The sequence below is a fragment of the Acomys russatus genome, chromosome 10, assembly GCF_903995435.1.
Source record: "Acomys russatus chromosome 10, mAcoRus1.1, whole genome shotgun sequence".
Lineage (NCBI taxonomy): Eukaryota > Metazoa > Chordata > Mammalia > Rodentia > Muridae > Acomys > Acomys russatus.
The window spans coordinates 12,764,311-12,788,909 of record NC_067146.1 but is presented as its reverse complement, the minus strand read 5'-3'; the positions used below and the strand labels follow the sequence as shown (position 1 = coordinate 12,788,909).

General features: G+C 47.9%; 1 protein-coding gene across 3 annotated transcripts; it reads left to right on the top strand.

Annotated features, from left to right (window-relative positions):
* Window positions 1–525: 525 nt before the first annotated feature.
* Window positions 526–21,334, top strand: Tspan33 (tetraspanin 33). Of its 3 annotated transcripts, none has more exons than XM_051151805.1 (8): window positions 526–723; window positions 13,880–13,937; window positions 14,443–14,582; window positions 14,824–14,898; window positions 17,019–17,114; window positions 20,328–20,456; window positions 20,831–20,992; window positions 21,189–21,334. In XM_051151805.1, the coding sequence occupies exons 1-8, from the start codon at window positions 622–624 to the stop codon at window positions 21,288–21,290; spliced, it is 864 nt and encodes a 287-aa protein (XP_051007762.1). In that variant the 5' UTR covers window positions 526–621; the 3' UTR covers window positions 21,291–21,334. The 3 variants fall into 3 exon arrangements, with proteins under 3 accessions (XP_051007762.1, XP_051007764.1, XP_051007763.1); XM_051151807.1 differs by having other exon boundaries at window positions 527–723; window positions 14,458–14,582; XM_051151806.1 differs by having other exon boundaries at window positions 528–723; window positions 14,455–14,582.
* Window positions 21,335–24,599: the final 3,265 nt, after the last annotated feature.

The window sequence follows — 24,599 nt, the reverse complement described above, 5'->3', positions numbered from 1 at the left end:
TTTTGTTCCCACAGCGTTTAGCGAATTGCTGAACACACCAAGTGCATACTTGTTGATTTTAACGTACATGTGTTTCCATGTGTGCACAGCAACTGGGCAGAGGACGTGGGTGTGGGGTGCAGGGTGCATTCCTTTTCCTCATTCTTTTTCCCTTAAGCAGCTGCAGGCGGGCAGGCTTTCTGCCTTGGCGGGGAGAAGCAGAACCACTGACCCTTTAACAAGTTGTCCCTCACAGAACAGGTGTCTCCCCCGCCTCTCGGAGGAGAGGGACGCCTTGGCTGCTTAGTGACATCATCCGCCGACCAATGAGAAGTCAAGCTCGGGCAGCCTGGCCAATGGCCGTCGGGGGGCGGGCCCGGTTTCCTGGGAGCCGGGCGGGCCAAGCTCGTCTGCGGCCGCTGTGGAGTCTCCGCAGCTCACGCTGCCCGCCGGGGCTCCAGCGGCGCCGCCGTTCCCGGGTCGCGCGGCTCCCCGACGCACTGCTCGGGCGGCTCCCCGCGCGGCGCGGCTGCCCGGGCATTCGGGTCCCCGTGGGCCCGCGGCTCCAGCCCCGGGCTTGCGGGGCGCGCAGGTGGGCCCGCGGCCGCAGGGAGATAGGCCCCCTGGGGGCAGCGGCGGACCATGGCGCGGAGACCTGGCGCGCCGGCTGCTTACGGGGAGGAGTTCTCCTTCGTCAGCCCGCTGGTGAAATACCTGCTCTTCTTCTTCAACATGCTCTTCTGGGTGAGGCTCGGGGTTCAGGGGATACCAGGGCTGCAGGGCATCTCCGGAGCGCCGAGGGGGCTGCCCGAAGCTGGGGAGGGTCGGCCCGGGTTGCCCGGTGCCCAAGAGTGTGTTGAGCGGCGCCTCCTAGTTTTCTGAGCTGGTGATACTTCGGGGGTATTTCTCCTGGGGAGGAAGGAGCACCACAGTGGCCCCGTGTCAGGAGGGGACGTTAAGAGGAGCCGTCATCCTTGCTGCCAAGGATGGAGGCTTAGGAGGAATGAGGATCTGTGTCAGGCCAAAAAAGATGGGTTTGGGGGAAGAGCTGTCTGGGCAGCCCCATGGTCACATTTCATGGTTAGGGACTTGCAGGCCTGGGGGCTTGGAAGGACCAACTGCCAAAACCGAGGTGGGGGTGGGGTTGAGAGAAAAAGAAAAGAAGCCCCAAGCCATCCTTCTCCCAGTCCCTGGGGACATATGTCAAGAGGATATATCCATCCTTTTTGCAGGCCTCGGTGTCTGTTCCCCTGGAGGATGAAAAGGGTTAAGAATGGCCTCCAGGTCCGATGTGTATCCATCCCAGTGTGGCCCTAAACTTTGCCCTACCTCCTTCAAGACCAGCTTCTCCTCTTAGAGCTGACAATCTTCAGATAATTTAAATAGGATCCTCTGGGAGGCTGGGGGTAGGGGTGGGGGGTCCTTCCAGAATCTTCTGTTTTGGGGTGGGAAAGTATAAACAGTGTTGGCCTAGAGTTCCAGACACCTGGATTTCCGTCCCTACTCTCCCATCTTTGTTGATTTGACTGATCTGGGTAAATATGTTCAAGTCTGCAAGGCCCTTCCCTTCCTCCCAACAAATTATAATCCAGTGTGATGAAAGATGGCAGAAGAGGGCTGAGAGTTCAGGGGAAGCCCATCAGGAGCCCATCAGAAAGTGTTAGCCGAGTCCTGTTGCATGGCTTGGACCCCTCTGGATTGGGTAGCCCTTCCCCATCTCCCGGGTCTCCAGCCAGCTTCTGCCACACCAAAGCTGCAGCGTGGAAAGCCTACCGTCCTTGCCTACCTCAGCCCGAGACCAATAGTTCAAAGTTGTCAGAGGAAGAATAGTGGGGCCAAACTGTCTCCTAGGAGAAGAGGCAGACCCGACATCCGAGGCCGCTGCTGGAAAGGTTTCACAGGGCAGACACAAAGTACATAAGTGCTGGCCTGTTGGGACACATGAGAGAAATCCCAGAGGGTGGCAATGACAGCTCACTTGCAGCCGTCAGTACTCGTGGGAAGATTGAAGTTTGGGCTCCTATCAAATTCTTGGTTTTAGAACTAGGGTAAAAAAAAAAATTATTAGGCATCTTGTTAGACTTCTACATACTTACCCAGGAGAAAGCTAAATCGCAGCAATGGTCAGTGCTTTCACCATCGCCCCATGGCTGGTTAGCAGGCTTTAGCTGGTGATTTCCCACAGAAGGGGCATGCTTGTAGGGGAAGTCCATGACTCAGATGGCTGCTACTGTCCCTGGGGTGACCAGTCAACAGGTTATCTTGGCCTAGGCTCTGCTTCCCTGTGGGGGGGGGTGCTAAAAATAAGAAAACCCCTCACCACCACTCTACAGGGCCAAGGGAATGTACTGAGGGGAAGTCTTCACAGGGGCAAGTACCAGCAAAACAAAACCACCTTCGAGTGGGTCCCCATTTGGGCTTTCAGCCAAGGCCTTGTTCCTTTGGCACGCTTTATCTGTCCTCCTCAGTGTTAGCAGCTGGGTGCATCTCTCACTCTTGTGTTCAGACACATCTTCTTGGACTGTTCTGCTCCACCCTAGGCCTCTGTTATCAAACAAGCAACTTGGGGCAGTCACAGTCTGGAAGAGAGCCAGGCTCATAGGCCCATTTACCTCAGTTAAAAATGCTTCATGAAGGCATTTTGGCCATCTGCACACATGGGTGACAAAATGCTCCCTCACTCCGGATAAACCTGGTCCCACCTAAAAACTAAATGAAGCTAAACTAAAATTAAATTAAAAGTGCTTTTTTCAAAATCAGGAGCTAGCCAAGTTGGTACTACCCCCAAATTAGAGCAGAACCCCCTTTTGGATCTACTGCAGATGCAAAAAAAAAAAAAAAGTTGGTGACTCTAGAAATAGCACATGGAAGGACAAGAGGCCCAGTTTCTTTCTGGCACCCACTTACTGTGTGACGCTAAGCCAACATATCTGTCTCTCTGTCCTTAATCTTTTTCCTCTAAAGGAGGAATTTGCCTGTTTCTGTGAACTATTTATAGATGAATAAATCACTTTGGGAGCTGTTTTCTCTCTTTAAGACCTGAGGCAGGATCTAAGCATGAATCTCTCTCTCTGTCTTGGTCTCTGGGACATTGGCCTTCCTAAGGGACGGTGAAAGGGGTTATACTTTTCAGGCTTTACTGATTGTCACTTCCCTCCCAAGCCCAGCCCCACTTATATTCCACACACATGCCGCTGTCAGTGAAGGGCCACTTCTCCAGCTCAGGGCTCATCTTTGTTTCCATCCACCTAAGGGACTGGTGAACATGCCATGTCTTTTGTAGGCTTTCACTACCTTAATCAAATTCCCCTTTTCTGTTTGGAAAGCACCCGTGGCTGGGACAGTTGGACCACTTTGCAGGCAGAGTGCACGTCTGGCCAGCTCCTGGTGACCTCTGTAGCGGTAGTGTTTGTATCCGTGTAGGCAGCAGCATCTGGGCTTACATTCAGGGATGGCAGCAGGGACCACCTCTTCTGCTGCAAGAGCCCTGACTCGCAGGGCATCTGGACCTGTTTATGTTTCAAATATCATTTCCTCTGGGGCTCCGATTTTCTCCCCAGAATCAGGTTGCCAAGCGACTGATTGTTGGGTTTCCATAGCCTGAAGTAACTGCTCCAAGACCCTCGAAGTTGTATTTTAAACATGTCTTGGTCACCTCCGTGCAGAGTCGAGCACTGATGTAGGAAACAGTGTACTCGCCCCAAGCACCTGCTGTTGGGACAGGACTTTCACCAGCCCTGTCCTGCTTCTCTCTTGCTGGAAGCCTATCTCCACTCTGGGACAGCAGGTGGGGTGCTCCGGAGTCAGGCAAATGGCAGAAGTTCAGCCTTTCACTCTCCTCCCAGGCATCTAGGGCTGTGCCTCTGGGTTTGCTTGGTCCCTGTACTGCAGTCACATGCTTATTTATCTGTCACCCCACCTAGACCCCCGGCTCCTAAGCACGGAGACTGCCTGACTTGAGTCTGGATTCCTACTACCTGTGGCAGGCGTGGATGTTGATCCGATGCTTGTCGCCTGAGAGAGCAAAGCTTCTGGGTAGAGACCCAATGCCCTTTCTCTCTCCCTTCCTCATAGATTTGTTCTGTGAAACTGTAGCATAACCTTGCCTGCCTGAGTGTTCTTAGTGGTGAGGTGTCCAACCGTGTCTTCCCCTGTCTGACGCCCGTCCCTCAAGCCAGGTCAGGAGAGAGGGGGGAGAGAGGAGATGGGGGGGGAGCGATCTTCTTAAGTAGCTCCCAGGAGCCGTGTGTGATTGCCATCCCCAGCATCTGATTTCTTCTCTTCATCGGTGGCACATTTGGACCCCATCTGGGTCTTCCCTAGGCCAGTCCCAGCCACTGGATAGGCGTCTTTTTTTTTTTTTTTTTTAAATCATATAAAGGCATCATTCAGGCTGGAGAGATGGCTTAGCGGTTAAGAGCACTGACTGCTCTTCCAGAGGTCATGAGTTCAATTCCCAGCAACCACATGATGGCTCACAGCCATCTATAATGTGATCTGATGCCCTCCTCTGGCTGCAGGTGTACATGCAGGCAGAGCACTGTATACATAATAGTAAATAAATAAATCTTTAAAAAAAAAAAAAAAAAAAAGGCATCATTCTAACTTCTTAAGCTCTCAGATGTAAAAAGTTCCTGAGGCAGAACAGAGATGGGGAGAAGGTTACCTGGCTTGTCACTTTACACTTCAGACCGTAGTCAATAGAACCGTAGTTGGACTGAAACTGTTGGCCTGATGCTGCCATGTTATAAAATGACGTTTTGTACTTTGCCATGGGCAGGGTGCACAGCCTAGAGAAGCCGTAGGACATCTGCTTGCTTTGGAGTCCTGGGTATATGATGATACAGGTTGTTCAAAAACCTTTTGGAATAAATGTCATGATTTGGATGAAGAAGGAGCAGTCAGAATAATCCACTCCCTGGCCCCACTCACGGAGCCCTCCAGGCAATGAGAATCATCCCAGACCACCTGTAGCGCTGCCTCTTGTAACTTGCCTCAGAAGCCAAACGGAAGTGACCAAACATCAAGTCTGACAAAATCCCTGTAAAGGTCCTTCTGTTTCTCCTGATACACACTCTGCCACCTCCTCTTCCTCTTGCATTCCGGAAGCCCGCAGGCTTAGTAGGCTTCAGTAAATGACGCAATCAGATGCTTCTTTTGTTTGAGACAGGCTGGCCTCAAACTCTCTATGTAGCCACGTCTGACAAGCTCAACTAAGTCTAGCTTCTTTCTTTCTTTCTCCCTTGAGACAGGGTTTTTCTATGCATCCTGGCTGTCCTGGATATGGATTCTTAATATCTCTGTCTCTGTCTGCCTGTCTGTCTGTCTGTCTCTATCTGTCTGTCTGTCTCTGTCTCTGTCTGTCTGTCTGTCTCTCTCTCTCTCTCTCTCTCTCTCTCTCTCTCTCTCTCTCTCTCTCTCTCTCTCTCTCTCTCGTGTGTGTGTGCACGCGCAGGCGCGCAAGCACACACACATAGTCAGAGAACAACCTCAGTGTCTGTCTTCACTTTCTGCTTGTTTGAGACTGGGTCTCTCATTCGGTGCTGCCTGTGCTAAGGTAGCTGGCCTCAGAGTGTCTAGGATTCTCTTGTCCCTGTCTTCCATCTCACAGTAGGAGTACTGGGAGTCTAGACAGGTGCTACTAAGCCCAGACTTTCACACAGGCTCTAGGAATTTGATCTCAGGTCTTCATGCTTGTATTACAAGTGCTTTGGAGCCATCGCTCCATTCCCTCTCTCTAGTTCTTTGAGACAGGCCTCAAACTCGGAGATTTTCTTGCCTTGGCCTCCTGAGTGTTATAAGCATGAGTCACCCTCCCTATCTCCAGATTCTTTAAAAACAACAAAAACAAACAAACAAAAAAACAGAAATGACAGATTAGTGAATCCCTATCATCTAGTCACTTTGGAAGCTGAAGAAACAGAAGGATCCTGAGTTCAAGACCATAATAGATTACACAGTGAATTTGAGTCAGCCTGAACCTCTATATAGCAAGTCCCAAGCCAGCCTGGGCACATAGTAAGAATAAACAAACTTCAAGCCACTGTTATGTGGAGATAAGAGCCATCACATCATGTATGCACTCTTATCTCCCTTAGTGAGTCTGCCGGTCTCATATTAAGTAGAAAGTTAAAGTGTAAGCAATTTTTTAAAAAGAAGTTAAAAAGATTAAGATTCTTCTCATAGTCTTGGTAACAGACTTTCAGACTATGAATTATACTGGTCTTTATAGGGCTGTGAGTTTGGATTAGAGGTGGGAAAACCTCACTGTGTAGCTCAGGCTGCCCTTTGAACTCACAGCAGTGCCCCTGCCTCAGCTTTCTGAGTTTGGAGATTCCAAGCATGAATCACTATGCCCAGTAACCATTGAATTTGAACAGCTATATTCTGGAGAGCCCTTGTGGACTTTCCTACCTCATGTATTACCTTGGAAGAGCAAAAGCAGCCATGGTGGGAGGATGACACCAAAGGGTCAGCCACAGACATAACAAGGAAGGAGCCCTTGGACTCCTCCATCCCATCAAGGTGACATTATCCAGTTTAGAGGAGCAAGCCAAGAGCCAGTGTCACATAGACACTTGCTTCCTAAGAATTCCAGAAACATCAGTGCTGGAAGGTCCCGGGGACCAGTGTGTGCGGGTCCTGGGAAATGAGAGGAAAGGCCCTGCTTTTTCGTGCCATGTCTTCCTTCTTCTTCTGAGCTCCCCACTAGGCCTTGCTGGCACCCCACCTCATGCTATCTCTCTCCCCTCCCTCAGCTCTATCTAGTTTGGAGATTGCCAGCTGCTGCCCAGGAGGACTAAGGGCAGCTGTTGTTCCTGCCTCATGATAGCCCCATGAGGAACAAGTGGGATCGGGGTGACTGTGATGCAGAAATACAAAGGCAGCCAGTGCAGTGGCCGTGACTCTCAGCTCTGTAAAATAGAGACACAAGTTCCCTCTTGTTTGGGATGAGATAACATATATAAATTTAGTCTGGGGCCATCAAAAGTGACTCGGCAGGTAAAGGTGTCTGTCACTGAGCCTGACAGCCTTAGTTCAATCCTTGGGGCCCGGAGCGTGGAAGGAGTGAACCAACTCCCAGAAGTTGCCCTCCAGCCTCCACATGTACGTTGTGGCATGCATGTGTATGGTGGACACACATATAAACAAATAACTAAGCAAGTAAATAAATAAATAAATGGAGTTTAGTCTGGTGGTGTCTCATGGCACTCACAGAAGGAAGTTACTGCTACTTGGAAACAGCCCCTGAGAGTCTCCTGTGTGGGGTGAGCTTAGGTGGGAGGCCATAAGGTGATGCCTCCTTCATGTCTGTAAATGGGAATGAGCCTGAAGGCCAACATTAACTCTTTTTTTTTTTAAGATTTATTTATTATGTATACAGTGTTTTGCCTGCATGTACACTGCAGGCCAGAAGAGGGCACCAGACCTCATTATAGATGGTTGTGAGCTACTATGTGTTGCTGGGACTTGAACTCAGTACCTTTGGAAGAGCAGCCATCTCTCCAGCCCCATCCTTAACACTTTTGCTCATAATCTCACAATTAGCTATAGAAAGATGATAATGATATTAATAATTTGGTAATAATATTTTCTATTTTATCAAAGCTGTGTGTGTGTGTGTGTGTGTGTGTGTGTGTGTGTGTGTGTGTGTGTTTCCCATAGGTACCCCTACTTTTATCTCTGTGTTTAGTGCCACAATTTGAGGTCCTGAACTAGTATCATGGGGAAATTACAAGACCTTTTTTTCTTACAAATCGTGAGTGTCTTTTCCTAATTCGTAAGAGAAGCCAAAATAATGGAGATAATTTACGCCATTTCCTGTTTTCTTTTTGAACAGTATCAGTGCCTTGGCTGCTCATCCTCTAGTGAACACTAGGGAAAGACAGATAAGAGGGCCAGTAGCAACACTGTAGTGGAAACACGGAAACTCTGTTTAGAGTACTGCCTGTGTTGTTTTATGACATGCAGAGACATATATTTAATAGCATTTTATGTTAGTAAAATTGTTTCTTCTATGATAGAAATTAGTGCCCTGTGCTTCCTCAAAAATGCAACAGTATCTATGTAGTATCCCTGTCAAAAATGTGTAATTTACCAGGTGTGGTAGCAAATGCCTGTACTCCCAACACTTGGGAGCTTCAGGTGGGAGGTAGTGTGTAGGTAGGCAGCATCAGAGTTCAAGGTCATCCTCAGCTGCATAGTGAGTTTGAGGCCGGCAGTGACACAAGACCCCATTTTTAAATGTCGCTCCAGCTTCCCTTCTAGCCCATCTCCATTTTTTTTAACTAGGGGCCCCCAGTGATCACCCTGGCCTGGGGTGCAGATCAGTGCCTCACTCAACCCACACCAGTGCAGCTTCTTCCTGCAGTGGATGGGAACTATCACAGAGACCCACAACCCGGCCACGTGCATAGAGTGAGAGCCATGGAAACACCGAGTCCTAAGTGAGATGTTGTCATCAAACCCCTCCCCTCAAGACTCAGGGATCTATGCAAAAGAGGTAATGGGTGACTCCAAGAAGATCGTGTCGTCAAGACACAACAGGACTGGTGTACGTACTCACGGAGACTGGCAGCATGCGGAAGACCTGCATACGTTCAGATCACACAGCATCCCAGCACTAAGAGGGAGAGATGGGTGTGGGGTCCCACCCCTAACCAGGAAGCTACCTGCAGTTGATGCCCAATGGCAAAGGGAAAATCAGTTTCCTCCAGTGGCCTCTCACTGTGTATACTAACCACACTTCAGGACAGGCCCCCGAGCCCAGGAGTTGTTGGCTAACACAAAACTAACTCAGTGGTATTTTTGTGACTTCTTCCCCCCCCCCCCCCACTATGGCATTCTTTTGGCTTACTGGTCTTTTGCTTGTTGTCTTTATTTTTGGTTTTTTGTGGGTTGTTTTTGTTGTTGTTCTTTCTTGGGTTTCTTGTTTTTCTGACGTTTCATGGTTGAGGCAGGTAGAGAATAAAGTTGGTTTGGTAGGGAGATGGATAGTATCTGGGAGGAATTAGGGGAGGGGAAACATGATTAAAATACATTATGTGAAATTTTTTTCAATAAAAGATGCCATCTTAAAAAATCTAAGCTTATAAAACTAAAAAACAAAAATAAGGGTGGGTTCTTATTTAAATAGACCATTTGCCATTTCTCTTTATTGTCTGTATATGTCTACGTGTGTATATTCGTGTGCCACAGTACATGTATGGAGATCAGAGGACAGCTTGCCAGAATTGTCTCTCTTCTACTATATGGGCCCCAGGAATCGAACTCAGGTCTTGGGCTTTTCAGCAAGCTCCTTTACTCACTGAGCCATTTCACCAGCCCTTTTAAATAAGGACTTTTAAAGAACAGTTCGTCCACACTAACACCACAGGTCAGTGTGCTGTACCTGTTGCAGTCAATGGCGTTACCATCATGCTTGGATGTGGATCAGAAACCCTTATTTTCTCCTCTCCTGCCCCAGGATCCCACCCAGGAAACTGCATTACCTTTAGTTGCCATGTTTTCCTCCTCTTGGCTGAGACAGTTTCTTGGGCTTGTTTTCGATGGCCTTGAGGGTTGTTCAGGTATTGTTGTAGTGTTTTGTAGCCAGTCCCTTTATTAGAACTGCCTGTCTTGCTGGGGATGTTCTTGGGGTTGTGGGTGTTGAGGATCAGGACCACAGTGACTGAGTAACATTCTCCTCACTTCACATCACATCAGTGATTTGTCACCACCATCCCCGTTGCTGCCGACCAGGAACGAGAGGCTGGGGTACTGTTTGTTGGTTCCCTGATGTGCGCTTGCCTTTTCCCCTTCTGCGCTGTGCTCTTTGGGTGAATGACTGTGCAGGGTGCACAGATAAGGACTGGGGAGTCTGCTCTACCTCTTTGATAGCTATATTTGTTAGATATTCTTTATTTATTTGTGTCAATATAGATGCACAGGCATCTATTTAATACTATCAGTAATAATTTAATACAGTTAAGTGGTTTACTTTATTTTTAAATTATATGTGTGTGTCTGTATGGCTGTGTGTAGGTATGTGCAGGTGAGGACAAGAATCCAGAAAGGACAGAAGCACCACATCCCCTGGAGTTGGAGTTACTGGCAGTTGGTTACCGGGAGCCAAACTTGGGTCCTTTGTAAGAACAATATGCCCTCAGTCATTGAACCATGTCTTCAGCCCCCATTTTTATTTATTTTGATGCTCAGGATTTTCTAGCTTTGGCCACTGGCAGCTCATTCACTTGGTGCCTATGCCTCACCAATGTGAGAATTGTGATAGTGTGTTGTGTATGTCTGTGTGTGAGCACACATGTGGAAGCAAAGGGAGAGCCTAAGTGTTTCCCTCTGTCCTCCTTGCTATGGGGTTTCTCAGTGAGTCTGAAACTCTCCTCTTTGGCTAGGCTGGCAGGTCAGCAGATTCTCATGTGCTCCCCAGTGTTGGGGTCACGGGCATGCCTAGACAGACACAGCGTTTTGAGGTGCTGGCTATTTGACCCAAGGTCCTTCATGGTTGCATAGCAAATGCTCTTACCCCCTGAGCCACTCCCCGCTACCCAGGTTTTGTTTTTGAGCATTTTACTTTCAGCCCCAACCTGTTCCAGGCTCATCGTAATACATTTCTGCTCTGGTTCTAAACTAGCAGCTTCTCACTGGGGCTCAGGGGTGACCATCTTCATTGTAAGAAGATAACACCTTATATAAGGAGAAAGGCACTGGTGCATACAACTATTTTATATCATTTGACTGACAGCCTTTTAGGAACATAAATTTTCCTAAGAGCTAGAGTTGCCTGTTTTGAAAATGGTGCAGCTTAAAAACCTGATGCTGTTAGTGTCTGCAGCACCAACCTTGTCATGGCAGCAGCTTCGAGGGCCCCAGGGTGGGAAGTGAGGGCAAGGGTGGAAGTGTGAAAGATAAAGCTGTGAAATGCAGTCTGGAGAACTCAGAGGAGAGACATCCTTAATAATCAGGCTAACTATTAATAATAGTCAAGCCTCAATCTTGATTTTAATGTATTTCCTATTTTATATTCTTGGTTGGCTGCACTTTAGACATAAAAGTCCTCAAACTGGCTGCCCTGTGGGATCAGCTGGAATTCTTTTATAACTACAGTTGCTGGGTCTCCTTGCTGGAGATTCTAAACTGCTTGGTTTGCAGGGCAGTCTGGACATTAAGAGTTGAAGCATCAGCCAGGTACAGTGGTGCTCACCTGTAATCCCAGCACTCAGGGAGGCAGAAGCAGGAGGAGCTCTGTAAGTTCAAGGCCAGCCTGGTCCATAGAGTGAGTTCAGGACAGCCAAGACTACCCAGAGAAACCCTATCTTGAAAAACCAAAATCAAAAAGAAGAAAAGGAAAGAAAGAAAGAAAAGAGTTGAAGCGTCTCCTCCACCCACAGGTGACTCTAATGGCAGGCAGAGTTGTAAGCCACTGCCCTAAGCTGTAGATGCCCTTGTTTGTTTTCTCCCCAGGATAGCACGTAGGTTGTAGGCTCTCACAGTACCTTATACTAGCAGTTGATGGCTTGGATTTGAGTAGCATATTAGTCTTCTTTCCCCAAACTTAATGTTTAAAACAGCACGAATTTAATCTCTTATGTTTCTGGAGGTCCAGAGTCCAAGACGGGCTTTCCTGGGCTAGCATGGAGGCATGGTCGGCAGTGCCATGGTCCTCCCTGTGCCCTCTAGGGAGTGTCCTTTTCTCCTCCCACCTCTGGAGCCCGCTCTTTAAGCTGCCCTGTGTATCCTGGGCAGAGTATGAACATTGATGACACATGGACCCGAGTCGGAGCAAAGGCCAGATGGGGGGTTGGGGGAGGCGCATGAGGAGTTGGGGCTGGAGGTGCACAAAGACAAGCCCGGAGCCTAGCTGGTAATGTAGGGTCTGAGTCAGAAGGATCTGAGTAGGCTGCTGTGAGTTCGCAAAGAAGCATTTCAAAGACTTTAACCCAGGATTCATCACTAACTACAAACCTGTCCTCTGCTAAATAGTAAAGAATGTTCAGAAATAAGTCCTGAATGGAAAAAAACGTCTTTCTCATACAGGACTAGTTTGATCCTACTAATTACCTGTCCTGGGGTCCAGCTCCCCACTTTCACTGAAGACCACTCAGGTGGCTCTTTTCAGCAGCTTCTTGTCTTGCTTGGGGTCTCTGCTGAGCTGGCCAAGCCCCTGCTGCTGAGACCTCCTTCCACCAGAGTTTGGCCTAATCTATTGCCATGGTGACAGTTTGCTGCTGCTGCTGCTGCTGCTTAGCACCAGCCTGGAAACTGGGCTTGAAGTTGAGAGGAGAGCTGGGGCTACCAAGCACTCTTGGAGGTCCAGGGGACAAAGAGCCTTCTGGAGGGCCCTGGAATCTGCTAATGGGCTTGCTCTCACAGGGAGGAGCCATGAAATTTGTAAGGCCTAAGTTGTGTTCTTCCATATTGGAATCAGAGTTTATAAAGATTCCTTCCATGGTAGTGCCCGCAATCACATGCAGTCCTGCCTTTCACATTGATGCGCACTTTTATCCTTGCCTTCCAAGGGAGTTAGAGAACCCAAGCCTGCATCTGCCTGGAAGACCTGCCTTTTGATGTAGGTGGGTTAGAATTGGAACTGCACAATTCCTGTGTGGTCCTGTCGGTGATGGTGCGTAATGTTTAATGTCAGGAATTGTGTCGGATATTTTCCAAACATATTCTCTCTTTCTCTCTCTCTCTCTCTCTCTCTCTCTCTCTCTCTCTCTCTCTCTCTCTCTCTCTCACACACACACACACACACACACACACACACACACACACACACACACTTTTTTCTGAACTGACAATATGACTTAGTAGGTAAAGGTGCTTGCTGCGAAGTCTGACTACCTGAATTTGATCCCTGGGAAACACATAGTGGAAGGAGAGAATCAACTGAAACAAATTGTCCTCTTATGTCACATGCATAGTGTGTCATGAGCTCATACATACACACATAGATAAACAAATAAATGAATAAATAAATGTAAAATGAAATTAACTAATTTTTATTTGTGTGTGTGTGTATTTTGCCTGAGTGTTTGTAAGTGCCCTCAGAGGCTAGAGGAAGGAGCCTAATCCCCTGAAACTGGAGTTACAGATGGTTGTGAGCTGCCATGTGGGTGCTGGGAATTGAACCCAGGTCCTCTGCAAAAGCAAGTGCTCCTAACTGCTAAGCCTCTTCTCCAGCCCCTGTGTCATTTCTTAAGACGTTAAGAAATACAAGTTTAACCAGGCAGTGGTGACTCGGACCTTTACTCGTAACACTTGGGAGACAGAGGCAGACAGATCTCTGAGTGTGAGGCCAGTGTCATTTTATGACATGCAGAGACATTCACACTAAACATTTCACAAACACCTGTAATTCTAGCACCACAGGATCCAAGGATTTCCTATGCCCTCTTCTGGCTTCAGTGTGAACCTACTAGGACACATGTATAGACAAAAATAAAATATTTTTTTTCTTTGAGAAAGGCTCTGGCACTCCCCCATCTCAGCCTCCTACATGCTGAGGTTAATTCCCATCAGCCATCACACCTGCTCTTTGTGCTTGAGTGTGTGCGTGCGTACGTGCTGATGCTTGTGATTGAACCCAAGGCCGGTGCTGTAGCCCTGAATTATACCTGACCAGAAGCCTATATTTCTGATTAGTGTTATTTTCTGTATTAAATTTGTACTATGTTAACTTCTCCCTCTGTGAAATGGGGACACTATCTGCCTCACAAGATAGTTTTATAGCGAATTCAGGAGACACTGCTGGGGATGTTCTCATGGAGGCACCATCAGCACTGTCACTGGGATTGGGTATCCTGGGAAAGCTGTCCTTCCCTGCTCTCCTACACGTTTTCAGTTGTGTCTGGGGCTCTCTCATTTTCAGAATCTCCATCTGACTCCTTGCCTGTCCCCACAGGTAATCTCCATGGTCATGGTGGCCGTGGGTGTCTACGCCAGGCTGATGAAGCACGCAGGTAGGTTATAGGTCTCCTTCAGCCTACCCACACTCTTGCTTGCCCCAGCTCCAACCCTGGGCTGAGGTCGGAGGAGAAGCTCCCTGAACTCAGTCTTAGTGGCAGTTCACTCAGGTTTTCCCGAGCCGCCATCTGTCTCCCAAGATCTGCCTACACTGAGAGTTGGACTGAGTCCTGGAGAAAAGCTAGGTGTGTAGAAGCGGAGAGCCGCGCTCCCGAAGCAGCTCAACCTCGACTGCTCTTCAGTCTTTAGGAATCCACCCGGCTAGTGAGCTAGTGAGCCTGATGCCATTCTAATTCATTCGGGAAGAAACGTGGCCCTGAAATAAAGGCTTTTTCCCTAGTTCCTCCAGCACACTCCCTGTTCTCCCCTGTGAGGAAGGGCTTTCCCATAATCTTCACCAGGCAAGGAGGTCCCCCCAGTACAGAGAGAACAGTTGGATAGACCCCCTCATCCATTCCGGAGAGCCCTCTCGGTAGGCGCTGGGCTCCAAGTGAGGGTTAGCCTCTCTCCCAGAAGCAGCCTTGGCTTGTCTGGCGGTCGATCCTGCTATCCTGCTGATCGTAGTGGGGGTCCTGACGTTCCTGCTCACCTTCTGCGGCTGTATTGGGTCCCTCCGAGAGAACATCTGCCTTCTGCAGACAGTGAGTCCTCAAGGGAAACCTAGCTCACTCCTCTTCCCTCTGTTCCCTGGTCCCCGAGACCCACCTCCATTCTGTCCCTCTGTCCACTCCTCACCGCAGAGCTCAGCTCTGGGTGGCCTGGCCACCTCCGTGGCCTTGTCCTAGCCGTGTCTGGGGGGGTGTGGAGAAGAGCCTGGCTGCCTTGGGAAGGGCCGCTGCCCAGAGCGGTAATGACTGCCTTTGTTTTGCCGGTGCGCCACAGTTCTCCCTCTGCCTTACCCTGGTGTTCCTGCTGCAGCTGGCTGCTGGCATCCTGGGCTTCGTCTTCTCAGACAAGGTACACAGGGAAGCCTGGAGGCCTCTTAGTGCCAGAAGGAGGAAGGGGAAATTTCTACTTCGGATTAATTAGCCACAGCACTCTTTCCCCTGGGAAGCATCAGCCTTTGAAAGGTTCCCCTTAGGGATGAATAAGTGGCCTTTAACATCGACCTGTTTACAGAGAATTCCATGACTGTAAGGTGTTTTCCCCTGACAACCTGGTGGGCGTTGTCTATAAACAGGAGGAGCATTAAAATAACCTGCAGAGGGAAGGCAGACCCTGTTCTGATCCACAGCTGGAGGTGGGCCGCTATGAGGCAGCAGTCCTAGTTAAGAGCCAGCATTTCCTTTAATCTCAGCAGTGGGAAGCCAGAGGCAGGGGGATCTCCGTGAGTTTGAGTACAGCATTGCCTACATAGTGAGTTCCAGGCTAACTGGGTCTACAGAATGAGAAATCTGTCTTTAAAAAGAAAAGCAAGAAAGCCGGCCGTGGTGGTACACACCTGTAATCCCAGCACTCAGGAAGCAAAGGCAGGTGGATCTCTATGAGTTCTGAGTTGCAGGACAGCCTGGTCTACATAGTGAGTTCCAGGACATCCAGGGCTACACAGTGAAACCCTGTCTCAATAAACAGACACACAAAGCCATAGGAAAAGCAACTGAGAATAAAGAGACCAGGGTACAAAATTACAAATTTGAGAGCTGCTGAGCTGCTTGGTCCTGGCTTAGTAAGGCAGATCTAAAGGGACACAATTTCCCTTTGTCCACTAGAGGTCAGTGTCTCCACTCAGTAAGCCTCTTTCTGCTAAAACAAAACAAAATTCAGTTCTTCACTGCACCGTCCACAAGTATTTGAGGCACTAATATGCAGAGGTAGATAACTGCATTATTTTGAAAGATAGTTCTGAGACCCTGTAACATCAGGGTCAGTGTTTCTCTCGCCTGCTAGTTCCAGAGGCCCAGAGTAGATAGATGGTCCTGAACCAACCAGACCAATTAGACTGTCCCTTGGTAGGTGTGAGTTCAAGGCTGATCAGATTAAAGATGACCTGAGGGACTATGACTTTGACCTTTGGTAACTGTCCTTATATTAACTTTAGTCTGGGATTCCCCCCAGCTCTTGAGAGGCAGGCAATCACTGATACCTTCTATTGACCCAGGCCCCTCAGTCATGCCTTCCCACTTTGGTGTTAAGGAGGAAAGAGCATGAGTTTTATCTCTTTAGTGGTCAGGCTCTCCCTCTTGTTCCTGTATGAGCAAGGATTAGAAGTTTACAGTGTTCTCATTCACCAAAGCTGAAAGGCTTCTCACTAGTGTTTAGGCCTTTGAATGGTAAAGTACAAAAATGAGTTTATGACAGGGTGATGCTGGCTAGTGAGTTAATGGTCCACACAATGTGAAGAAAAATCCAGTGTGTACAAAGGGATGCTAAAATGGGAGGTGGTGGCAATGAATAGGTGTGGTGGAAAGATTGGAGCTGGCACAATGCACAGGGACTTAGGGCCGTTCAGCTGCACTAACTTCACTGGCTACCAGCAGATACCCACAGTGGGATGGGAGAGCACCAAGCCTGTGGTGATCTGCTAGGACGTGGCATAAGAGAGACCAGGGCTACCGTTGTCCACACTGTGGTATGTGTGGAGGGTTCCCTCCGCCTCCTACAGCGTGTGCTGTGACAGTAAACCACAGAGAAATCTGAAACAGAGAGCAAAAGACAAAACAATAGTGTATTCACTGCTTTCCTGTTGCTGTGATGAAACACCACAGCCAAGGCAACTGAGAAGAGTTTACTTGGGCTTACAGATCCAGAGAGATAAGAGTCTGTCATAGCAGGGAGACGTGGCAGCAACATCAGGTGTGGTGGCAGAAGTAGGGTGCTGAGGACTCACATCTTGAACCACAGGCAGGAAACAGTGTGCACTGGGAATGCTGGATGGCTTTTAAACTGCAAAGCCCGCCCTCAGTGACACACTTCCTTCAACAAGGCCACAACACCTCCCCAAAACGTGCCACCAACTAGGGACTAAATACTCAAACATTGTCACTCAAATCACCATAAATGATGATCTGTGTTTGCTGTTATTTCTGAGGGGATTAGTAGCTTATTGATTAATCCTGTGTCCTGATTGTATCTGGCAGGCTCGGGGGAAAGTGAGTGAGATCATCAACAATGCTATTGTGCATTATCGAGATGACTTGGATCTGCAGAACCTCATTGACTTTGGCCAGAAGAAGGTACCAGCCAAGTGTGGTGTGGTCAGCCAGTGTCCTGGGGTGGGGGTAAAAGTTAAGGTTATCCCAAGAAATGTCCCACTCTAGTCCTGTGGACTTCTTTACCCACCAAGTAATATACTCCAGGAAGGGCTTTGGGGGTAGGGACAGGTAATGTTAAGGACATAGAATGGTGCATTTGTGTGTGTGTGTGTGTGTGTGTGTGTGTGTGTGTGTGTGTGTGTGTGTGTGTAACATATATATATGCTTATGTAAAGAAGAACAGAGGTATGATTATGTAGTCTTATTTACAAAAAGATTCTGGAAGAACTTTAAAGAAACCATTGTAAGGGGTTTCCTATAATGGAAGGAAGAACTATCATATTTTTATTATATATTACATTAAAAATTTTGACCAAATATATGTAATAAAAAATACCATTTTGTGCCAGACAGTGGTGGCACACGCCTTTAATCACAATACTTAGGAGGCAGAGACAGGTGGATCTCAGAGTTTAAGGCCAGCCTGGTCTACAGAATTTTATTTTTGTGAAATTAGGAATAGAACTTAGCATCTTTAACACCAAGGAGAAATATTATATAACCCTGAGCTATACCCACAACCCAGAATTTGCCATTTTATGTATTAAAAATATTTCTATTAGCTGCATGGACTTGTGAGGCTAAGACAAAAGGAGCAAGAGTTATCCAGTGAGTTCAAGGACAGCCTGAGTAACTGGTGAGACCCTAAGGTTATAGCTCAGGGTGAGCACCTGCTTGGTATGTATGTGGCCCTGGGCTCAATCCCCAGTACAGGAGGGGGAAAAAAATCACACCATATACAGCCGTCACCACCATCTATTGTATTAGCAGAACTTTTCCATATTTGCCGGTACGACAGCGCACACTATCCCTTCTACTTAAAAAATGGGAGTTCAAAGCCAGACTTGGCTACATACTGAGTTCCAGGCCAGCTGGTTATAGGAACCCCAATCTCAACAACAAAACAGGACAAAAACTGTTTTCAGGCTGATGAGATGGCTCCGTGGGTAAAAGTGCTTTTTATAAAAGACTGACAAAAAACCTGAACTTGGTTCCAGGGATCCACAATGAGAGGAGAGGACTAACTCCCCACAACTGTCATCTGGCCTTTACGTATGCACATAGGCACGCACACACACACACACACACACACACACACACACACACACAAACACAACTATAACCAAAATTTATACTACTAAAAACCAAAGCCATTTCAGCTTTCCCTACTGAACTGTGCCCATTGAACACTTTCTGTTTCCCTCTCAGAGATGCCACCACCATTCAATCTTCCGTGAGCATAACTACATTGGAGAGTTCATATGAATGGAATTATACAACATGTGTTCTTTTGTGACTGATTTCTTTCACTTGGCATGTCTTCAAGTTTCATCCATGTTGTAGCATGTGTCAGAATTTCCTTTTTCATGGCCAACTAATACTCTCCATGTGATGGTGTCATTTTGTTTATCCATGGTGGACACTGAGTCGCTTCTACCCTTTGACTGCTCTGGCTTATGCTGCTGTGAATCACAGTTACATTTTGAATCGAGGCTTTCGATGTTTTCCACTCAGTGCTGAGCTCCTTCTGGTGCACAGACCCTGAGCTTTGGGATCCAGTTTGCTTTCGTGGGTAACTATGGCCTCCTGACACTAAAGATACTCATCTCATGGTTTTTCTTTTTCTTTTTCTTTCTTTTTTTTTTTTTTTTTTTTTTTTTGGTTTTTCACGACAGGGTTTCTCTGTGTAGCCTTGGCCATCCTGGACTCACTTTGTAGACCAGGCTGGCCTCCAACTCACAGTGATCCGCCTGCCTCTGCCTCGCGGGTGCTCTTTTTCTTTTTTTAAAAAAGATTTATTTATGCAGTGTTCTGCCTGCATGTACACCTGGAGCCATAAGAGGACACCAGATCTCATTATAGATGGTTGTGAAGCACTATGTGGTTGCTGGGAATTGTACTCAGGACCTCTGGGAGAGCAGACAGTGCTCTTAACCTCTGAGCCATCTCTCCAGCCCCTTGTGGCTTCGCTTATGTTAAGGTTTTTTGTTTGGATGCTTTCTCAAATATTTTTTTCTTGGTAGTGCTGGAGTGAAGCCAGGGGTCACACATTTTAAGCGTATGCCCTATTACTGAACACCCCAGTCCAAGACAGGAATTTTGGACATCTCCTTTTGCCAGACACTGCTTTGTAGTATAATAAATCCAGAACCTTCTTTTAAGAGGTTACACCTGAATAAAATGTACAGCCATCTGTGCGTGTGTGTCGCATGCGCATGCACACACAGACACACACACACTCATGCAGTCGGAGTATCAAGCACTAGGTAAGTTATAATAAGATATATAAGGAATTAAAAAGAGAATTTCTTCAGGTGAAAACAACTGAGAAACTTGAGCTCATGCATGTGCTTCGAATACCTGGAAGTTACAAGTAGAGCTCGCCTTAGGTTTGGTGACCTGCCCTAGGCCGCCTCAGCCTCAGGGATTGGCAACTCTTTTTTTTTTTTTTTTTTTGGTTTTTCGAGACAAGGTTTCTCTGTGTAGCCTTGGCTGTCCTGGACTCGCTTTGTACACCAGGCTGGCCTCAAACTCAAAGCGATCCACCTGCCTATGCCTCCCGAGTGCTGGGATGATGTGTCCCACCCCGCAGGACAAATCGAACCAGGGTTCACCTGAAAGAGGGAGTGGGGATTGAAAGTGGGGTACAGAGACATGAGAAATAACTAGTCAAGTTGGGAAATTTCTGATCAAGACTCATTTTAATGCCGACTAGTAAGAATATATAGAGAGCAAGGTCAACAGGATCTATTCTAATCCACTCACCCTAGCCCCCAGACAAGAATATAATAGCCTGAATCGCTCCCTGTAGAACTGCCTAGTTCTCTGGGTAACTCCCTGTAAGGTCTTCCTATTTCTTTGGGTAGTTCCCTGTAAGAACTTCCTTGATCCTCTGGGTGGTTCCAAGTTGGGACTTTCCTACTTCTTTCAAAGGTAAATAGTGCAAGGATAGCCTGGAACACAAGACCTCGTGAGGCAAAGGTCAGCAACTCGAAGGTCACAGCATACAGCCTAAGCACAGGATTTCTGACATGGCAAAATTTAGCACAGCTCCCCACACTGGGATTAAAGGCATGCACCATCATGCCTGGCAGGATCAGCAACTCTTAACCTCTCTGGTGCACTCTGTTGCAGTTTAGTTGCTGCGGAGGGATTTCCTACAGAGACTGGTCTCAGAATATGTACTTCAACTGCTCGGAGGACAACCCCAGCCGTGAGCGTTGCTCTGTGCCTTATTCTTGCTGCTTGCCCACCCCTAACCAGGTGAGCAAACACCCCACCTCATTTCTCTTGGGTAACCCTCCAAGTTACTTCACGATTAGGAAAGCTGTTAGGATGACATCTCATGGTCCAGCTTAACTAGTTGGTTGTGCGGGATGGCTGGCAGATGTTTGTCTTCACCCTACTGTGATGGTTACATTAGCCTTTCACGGCGCACATGGGGCTCAGAAGGGGCAGTGATAAGGCGCGGAGGGCTGGCCTAGCAAGCTCAAAGGAAAGGGATTCTGCATCAAGCCATGTTCATTCTAGTTCTCCAGACGTTCTCTGACAACCTACGGGGTCGGGAAAGCTGGCAAGCTTATCTGCTGGTGTTTCTTGGTATGGGTGTGCCATTCGCTTCTCAACTTTTTCCTCAGGCAGTGATCAACACAATGTGTGGCCAAGGTATGCAGGCACTTGACTACTTGGAAGCTAGTAAAGTCATCTACACTAACGGCTGTATCGACAAGTTGGTCAACTGGATCCACAGCAACCTGTTCCTACTTGGTGGCGTGGCACTAGGCCTAGCCATCCCTCAGGTAACTAACCCTGCCCAACTGGTAGGTCTCACAAACACTGAGAAGGTCATCGTGGTATGTGGAGGCGTCCAGGGAGCGGTTGTACTGGCAGAGGGAAGGGAGAGGGATGGTGTTCGCTGCATTGGGAAGGCTAAGCCTGAGAAAGTAGGGCAATCCCCCCTGCTGGGGGCCTAATTCCTTTATGCCTGCTTTGCAGCTGGTGGGAATCCTGCTGTCCCAGGTCCTCATAAATCAAATAAAAGATCAGATTAAGCTACAGCTCTACAACCAGCAGCACCGGGCTGACCCATGGTACTGAGAATCCTTCCTGTGCCCCCGAACATGGTGACGAGCGAGCCTCATGGGCCAGCAGCGGAGGGGCTGAGGACAGTACCCGGTGGAGATTTGGATCCCAGCCCCCATTGAAGGCCCAGTAGAAAGGAGCGAACTCCAGAAGACAGGGCCAAGGTGGCTCAGGTCTCAGAAAAGATGTGCCTCTTCCAGCTTCAGCATTGTCCAAGAATTATTTTGTCCAGTTTCTAACCTTGAACATTTGCCTTTGTGTTTTTAAGTTTCGTTTGGTCAGCCAGGCATGGTGGAGCATGCCTTTAATCCCAGTACTCGAGAGACAGAGGCAGGTGGGTCGCTATGAGTTCAAGGCCAGACTGGTCTACAAAGCGAGTCCTGGACAGCCAAGGCTACACAGAGAACCCCTATCTCAAAAAACAAAAAACAAAACAAAAAAAAAAAAGAAAAGAAAAAAGTTTCGTTTGGTCAGAGATGTGTGGGAAACTGCAGTGGTACAGAAAGCTGTAGCCAGGCCGAAGCACAGCAGACACCTCCATTAGGACCGCTACTGAGCTAGGTTGAACATATTAAACTCTGCTGCTAGAGAGACCTGGCTGTGGAGAGTAGATGCTAGCAGCCTTGCCTGGTGTCCAGTTGGCATATTCCCAGCTCCAGAGGAGAAGGGAGTGAAGCAGGCAGAGGGGAGTAAGCCTAGGGGTTGGATGGGGACAGCTGGTATATGGAGGTAGGAATGGAAGGAGATATGTTTACCAAATGCTTGCCTTGCCAACCTCCCAGGTAGAGTGCTACATCCTGCCCCGCCTTCATTTCCATGGAAACATGGCAGCTAGGGCAAGGGGTACAACAGCAGCCAAATTCATCCCCATCCCCTTCGAAAAATATTTGGAACCATGGCCCCTATATTCTGCATTCTGCAGAAGCCAGACTAAGCCATACATGCCCTTGAATTCCTCTCCGTCTGGCCCTCCCTCTCCGGCAAGTGTAGTTTTTCTTTAACTTGGCAGGGGAGCAGCAGCCCCTCCCCCTCCCCCTCGCCCCCCTCCCGCACCAGAACTCAGTGTTTCTACAGTGTAAGAATCAGGAATCTGGCAGAAATGGCAATAAAAGTTTGTTGACCTGGGCTAAGCTGTCCCCAATTTTCCATTCGGGCGACTAGAAGAAAAGTAGAAGGGACCAAACTGTGGGCCCTGCCTCCTGGAGAAGACTTGAGACCCCTAAGCCACACAGGGCCTCCCTGTGCCTTCCCATGCCCCATCTATATTAGGGGCTCACTCTAGGGTCTACATTAGCTAGAGTGATTTCAGGGATGATCTATGGGAATGGTGTTACTTTATCCCACATCCCGACCTTAGTTTTTTGTTTGCTTGCTTGCTTTCTCTCGATTTTCAGTGGGTTGAAATTCATTTAGAATGGGGTAGAGAGCACTCCACCAGAGTGGAGTGAGACTAAGAGGAAGGCTTGACCTGTCCTCCGCCTTTAGCTGGAGGAGCTGGTACTAAAGCCCAGCCTGCCTTAGGGAGGACTCAGCAACCCCTCTGTAGCGTGGGGCTTCCTCAGCCCGGAGCAGCTTGAGAGGGCGGGGCGTGGGCGGCCTCGCTACATGGGTGGTCCCTACACTCTTGGCCAGAGAACCTAGGAGAGCTTCCCTGGGTCTTCTCGCTTATCCCTGCAGCCAGGGCCTTGGACTTGAGGGGGGTCTTTGACCTGGCGCTGGAGACTTAAAGAGAATGAATGCCTTAGGTTCTATGAAACAAAGGCGTGGCAGGTACTTCCCGCCCCTAGGGTTTCCTTTGCCAGCTTTCTGGGCCTGCCTGCTAGGGCACCTTTCCCGCGGCGCGCCTGTGGCCTCGGCCAATGTTTAGCTCCCAGCTCGAAACAGAGGAAAGAAGAAATAAAATCATCACGAATATAAAATTTAAGAGCAAAGGCCTTTTATTCCGAGAAAGAAGAGTGAAAAAAGAAAGCATACTTTCATGGTAAGGTGCCATTCTTTCATAGTCCCCAAAACACATTTTATCCGTTTCCTTCTTTCAGTAACATGGACCCAGAGTATGCATCTTGAGTTAGGGGTGAGGTGGTAGGTAGGTACTCCCCTGTACTGCTGCTTTGAGTAGCTCACCGGCAGTAGTTCCGCTTTGGACTTAAAGAGCCAGTACCCAGACTTTAAAACTCAGTGACTCAATGTTCAGAAACAAAACTCAATGATTTTGGCTAAACTCAAATTTGTGAGTAAGCCCCCCTCCCCCGCACACGCGGGCATGCTCGCCTCCTTCCTAGAAGAGAAAATGTCTCCGGTTTAAAAACTTCTTGTTTCATTTTTTTCCAGTTATATTTCTGCCTATTTCTAGTAACTTCAGTCAATCAGGAGGGCTTAACAGTATCTTAGAACAACTGCTCAAATAAAAAGTAAGTAAAAAAAACAACAATAACAAAACCAAAAACAAAGGTGAGTGACAATCCGACAGAGAGTCTTCACTGATCACTGAAATCAAGCTATGAGGTCAGAAGTAGTTGGCAATTGGTGAAAACCTGGCTGGGTGGCATAGCAAGAAAAATGCCACTAGCTTCACACCTTGAAATTAAACAACAGTCTTATATCTTTTTCCTTTCCTCCCCTCCTCCCTCCCTCCTTTCTTTATTTCCTTTTTTTCTCCTTCCTTCCTTCCTTCCTTCCTTGAAGCAGGCTTTCTCTGGCTCAGTGTCATGTAGACAAGGCTGGCTCACAATGATCCACCTGCCTCTGCCTCCTATCTTCTTTTTCAACAAATTACCAGAAATGTAATGTTTTAAAAGAACACAAATTTGTTATCATACCCATTCTAGAAAACAGTCACAAATTAATCTGGTTGGGCTAGAGTCAAAATGTGCTTAGAGCTCTACATTTGGGGGATTTTTTCCAGCTCCCAGAGATTACATATGGTCCTTGGACTGCCCCTTTCTCCATCAAAATGCATCATTCTAACATGTGTCATTGCTTCTCCTTTTTCTCTAACCCTCCCACCACCTTATAGGTCCTTGTGATTCTCCAGGATGGCGGTCCCATCTTAAAATCCTTACCTAGGTCCAGTCAGGTGGCTCAGGGGGGCAAGCACTTGCTGCCAAGCCTGAGTTGAATCCCAAGAGCCAAATGATAGAAGGAAAGAACTTGCTTTTGTAAGCCCCTGACTGCCACATATAAGCCAGACAATGTCTCTGTGTGTGTCACACAAAGTAGCAAATGTAATAAAGTTAAAATCCTTTCACCAAGAGCTTCATAGACATTTTGTGGGAAGCCATTTTGTTTAGCCTACCACGAATTCCTTCCTAGTCTTATTCATAA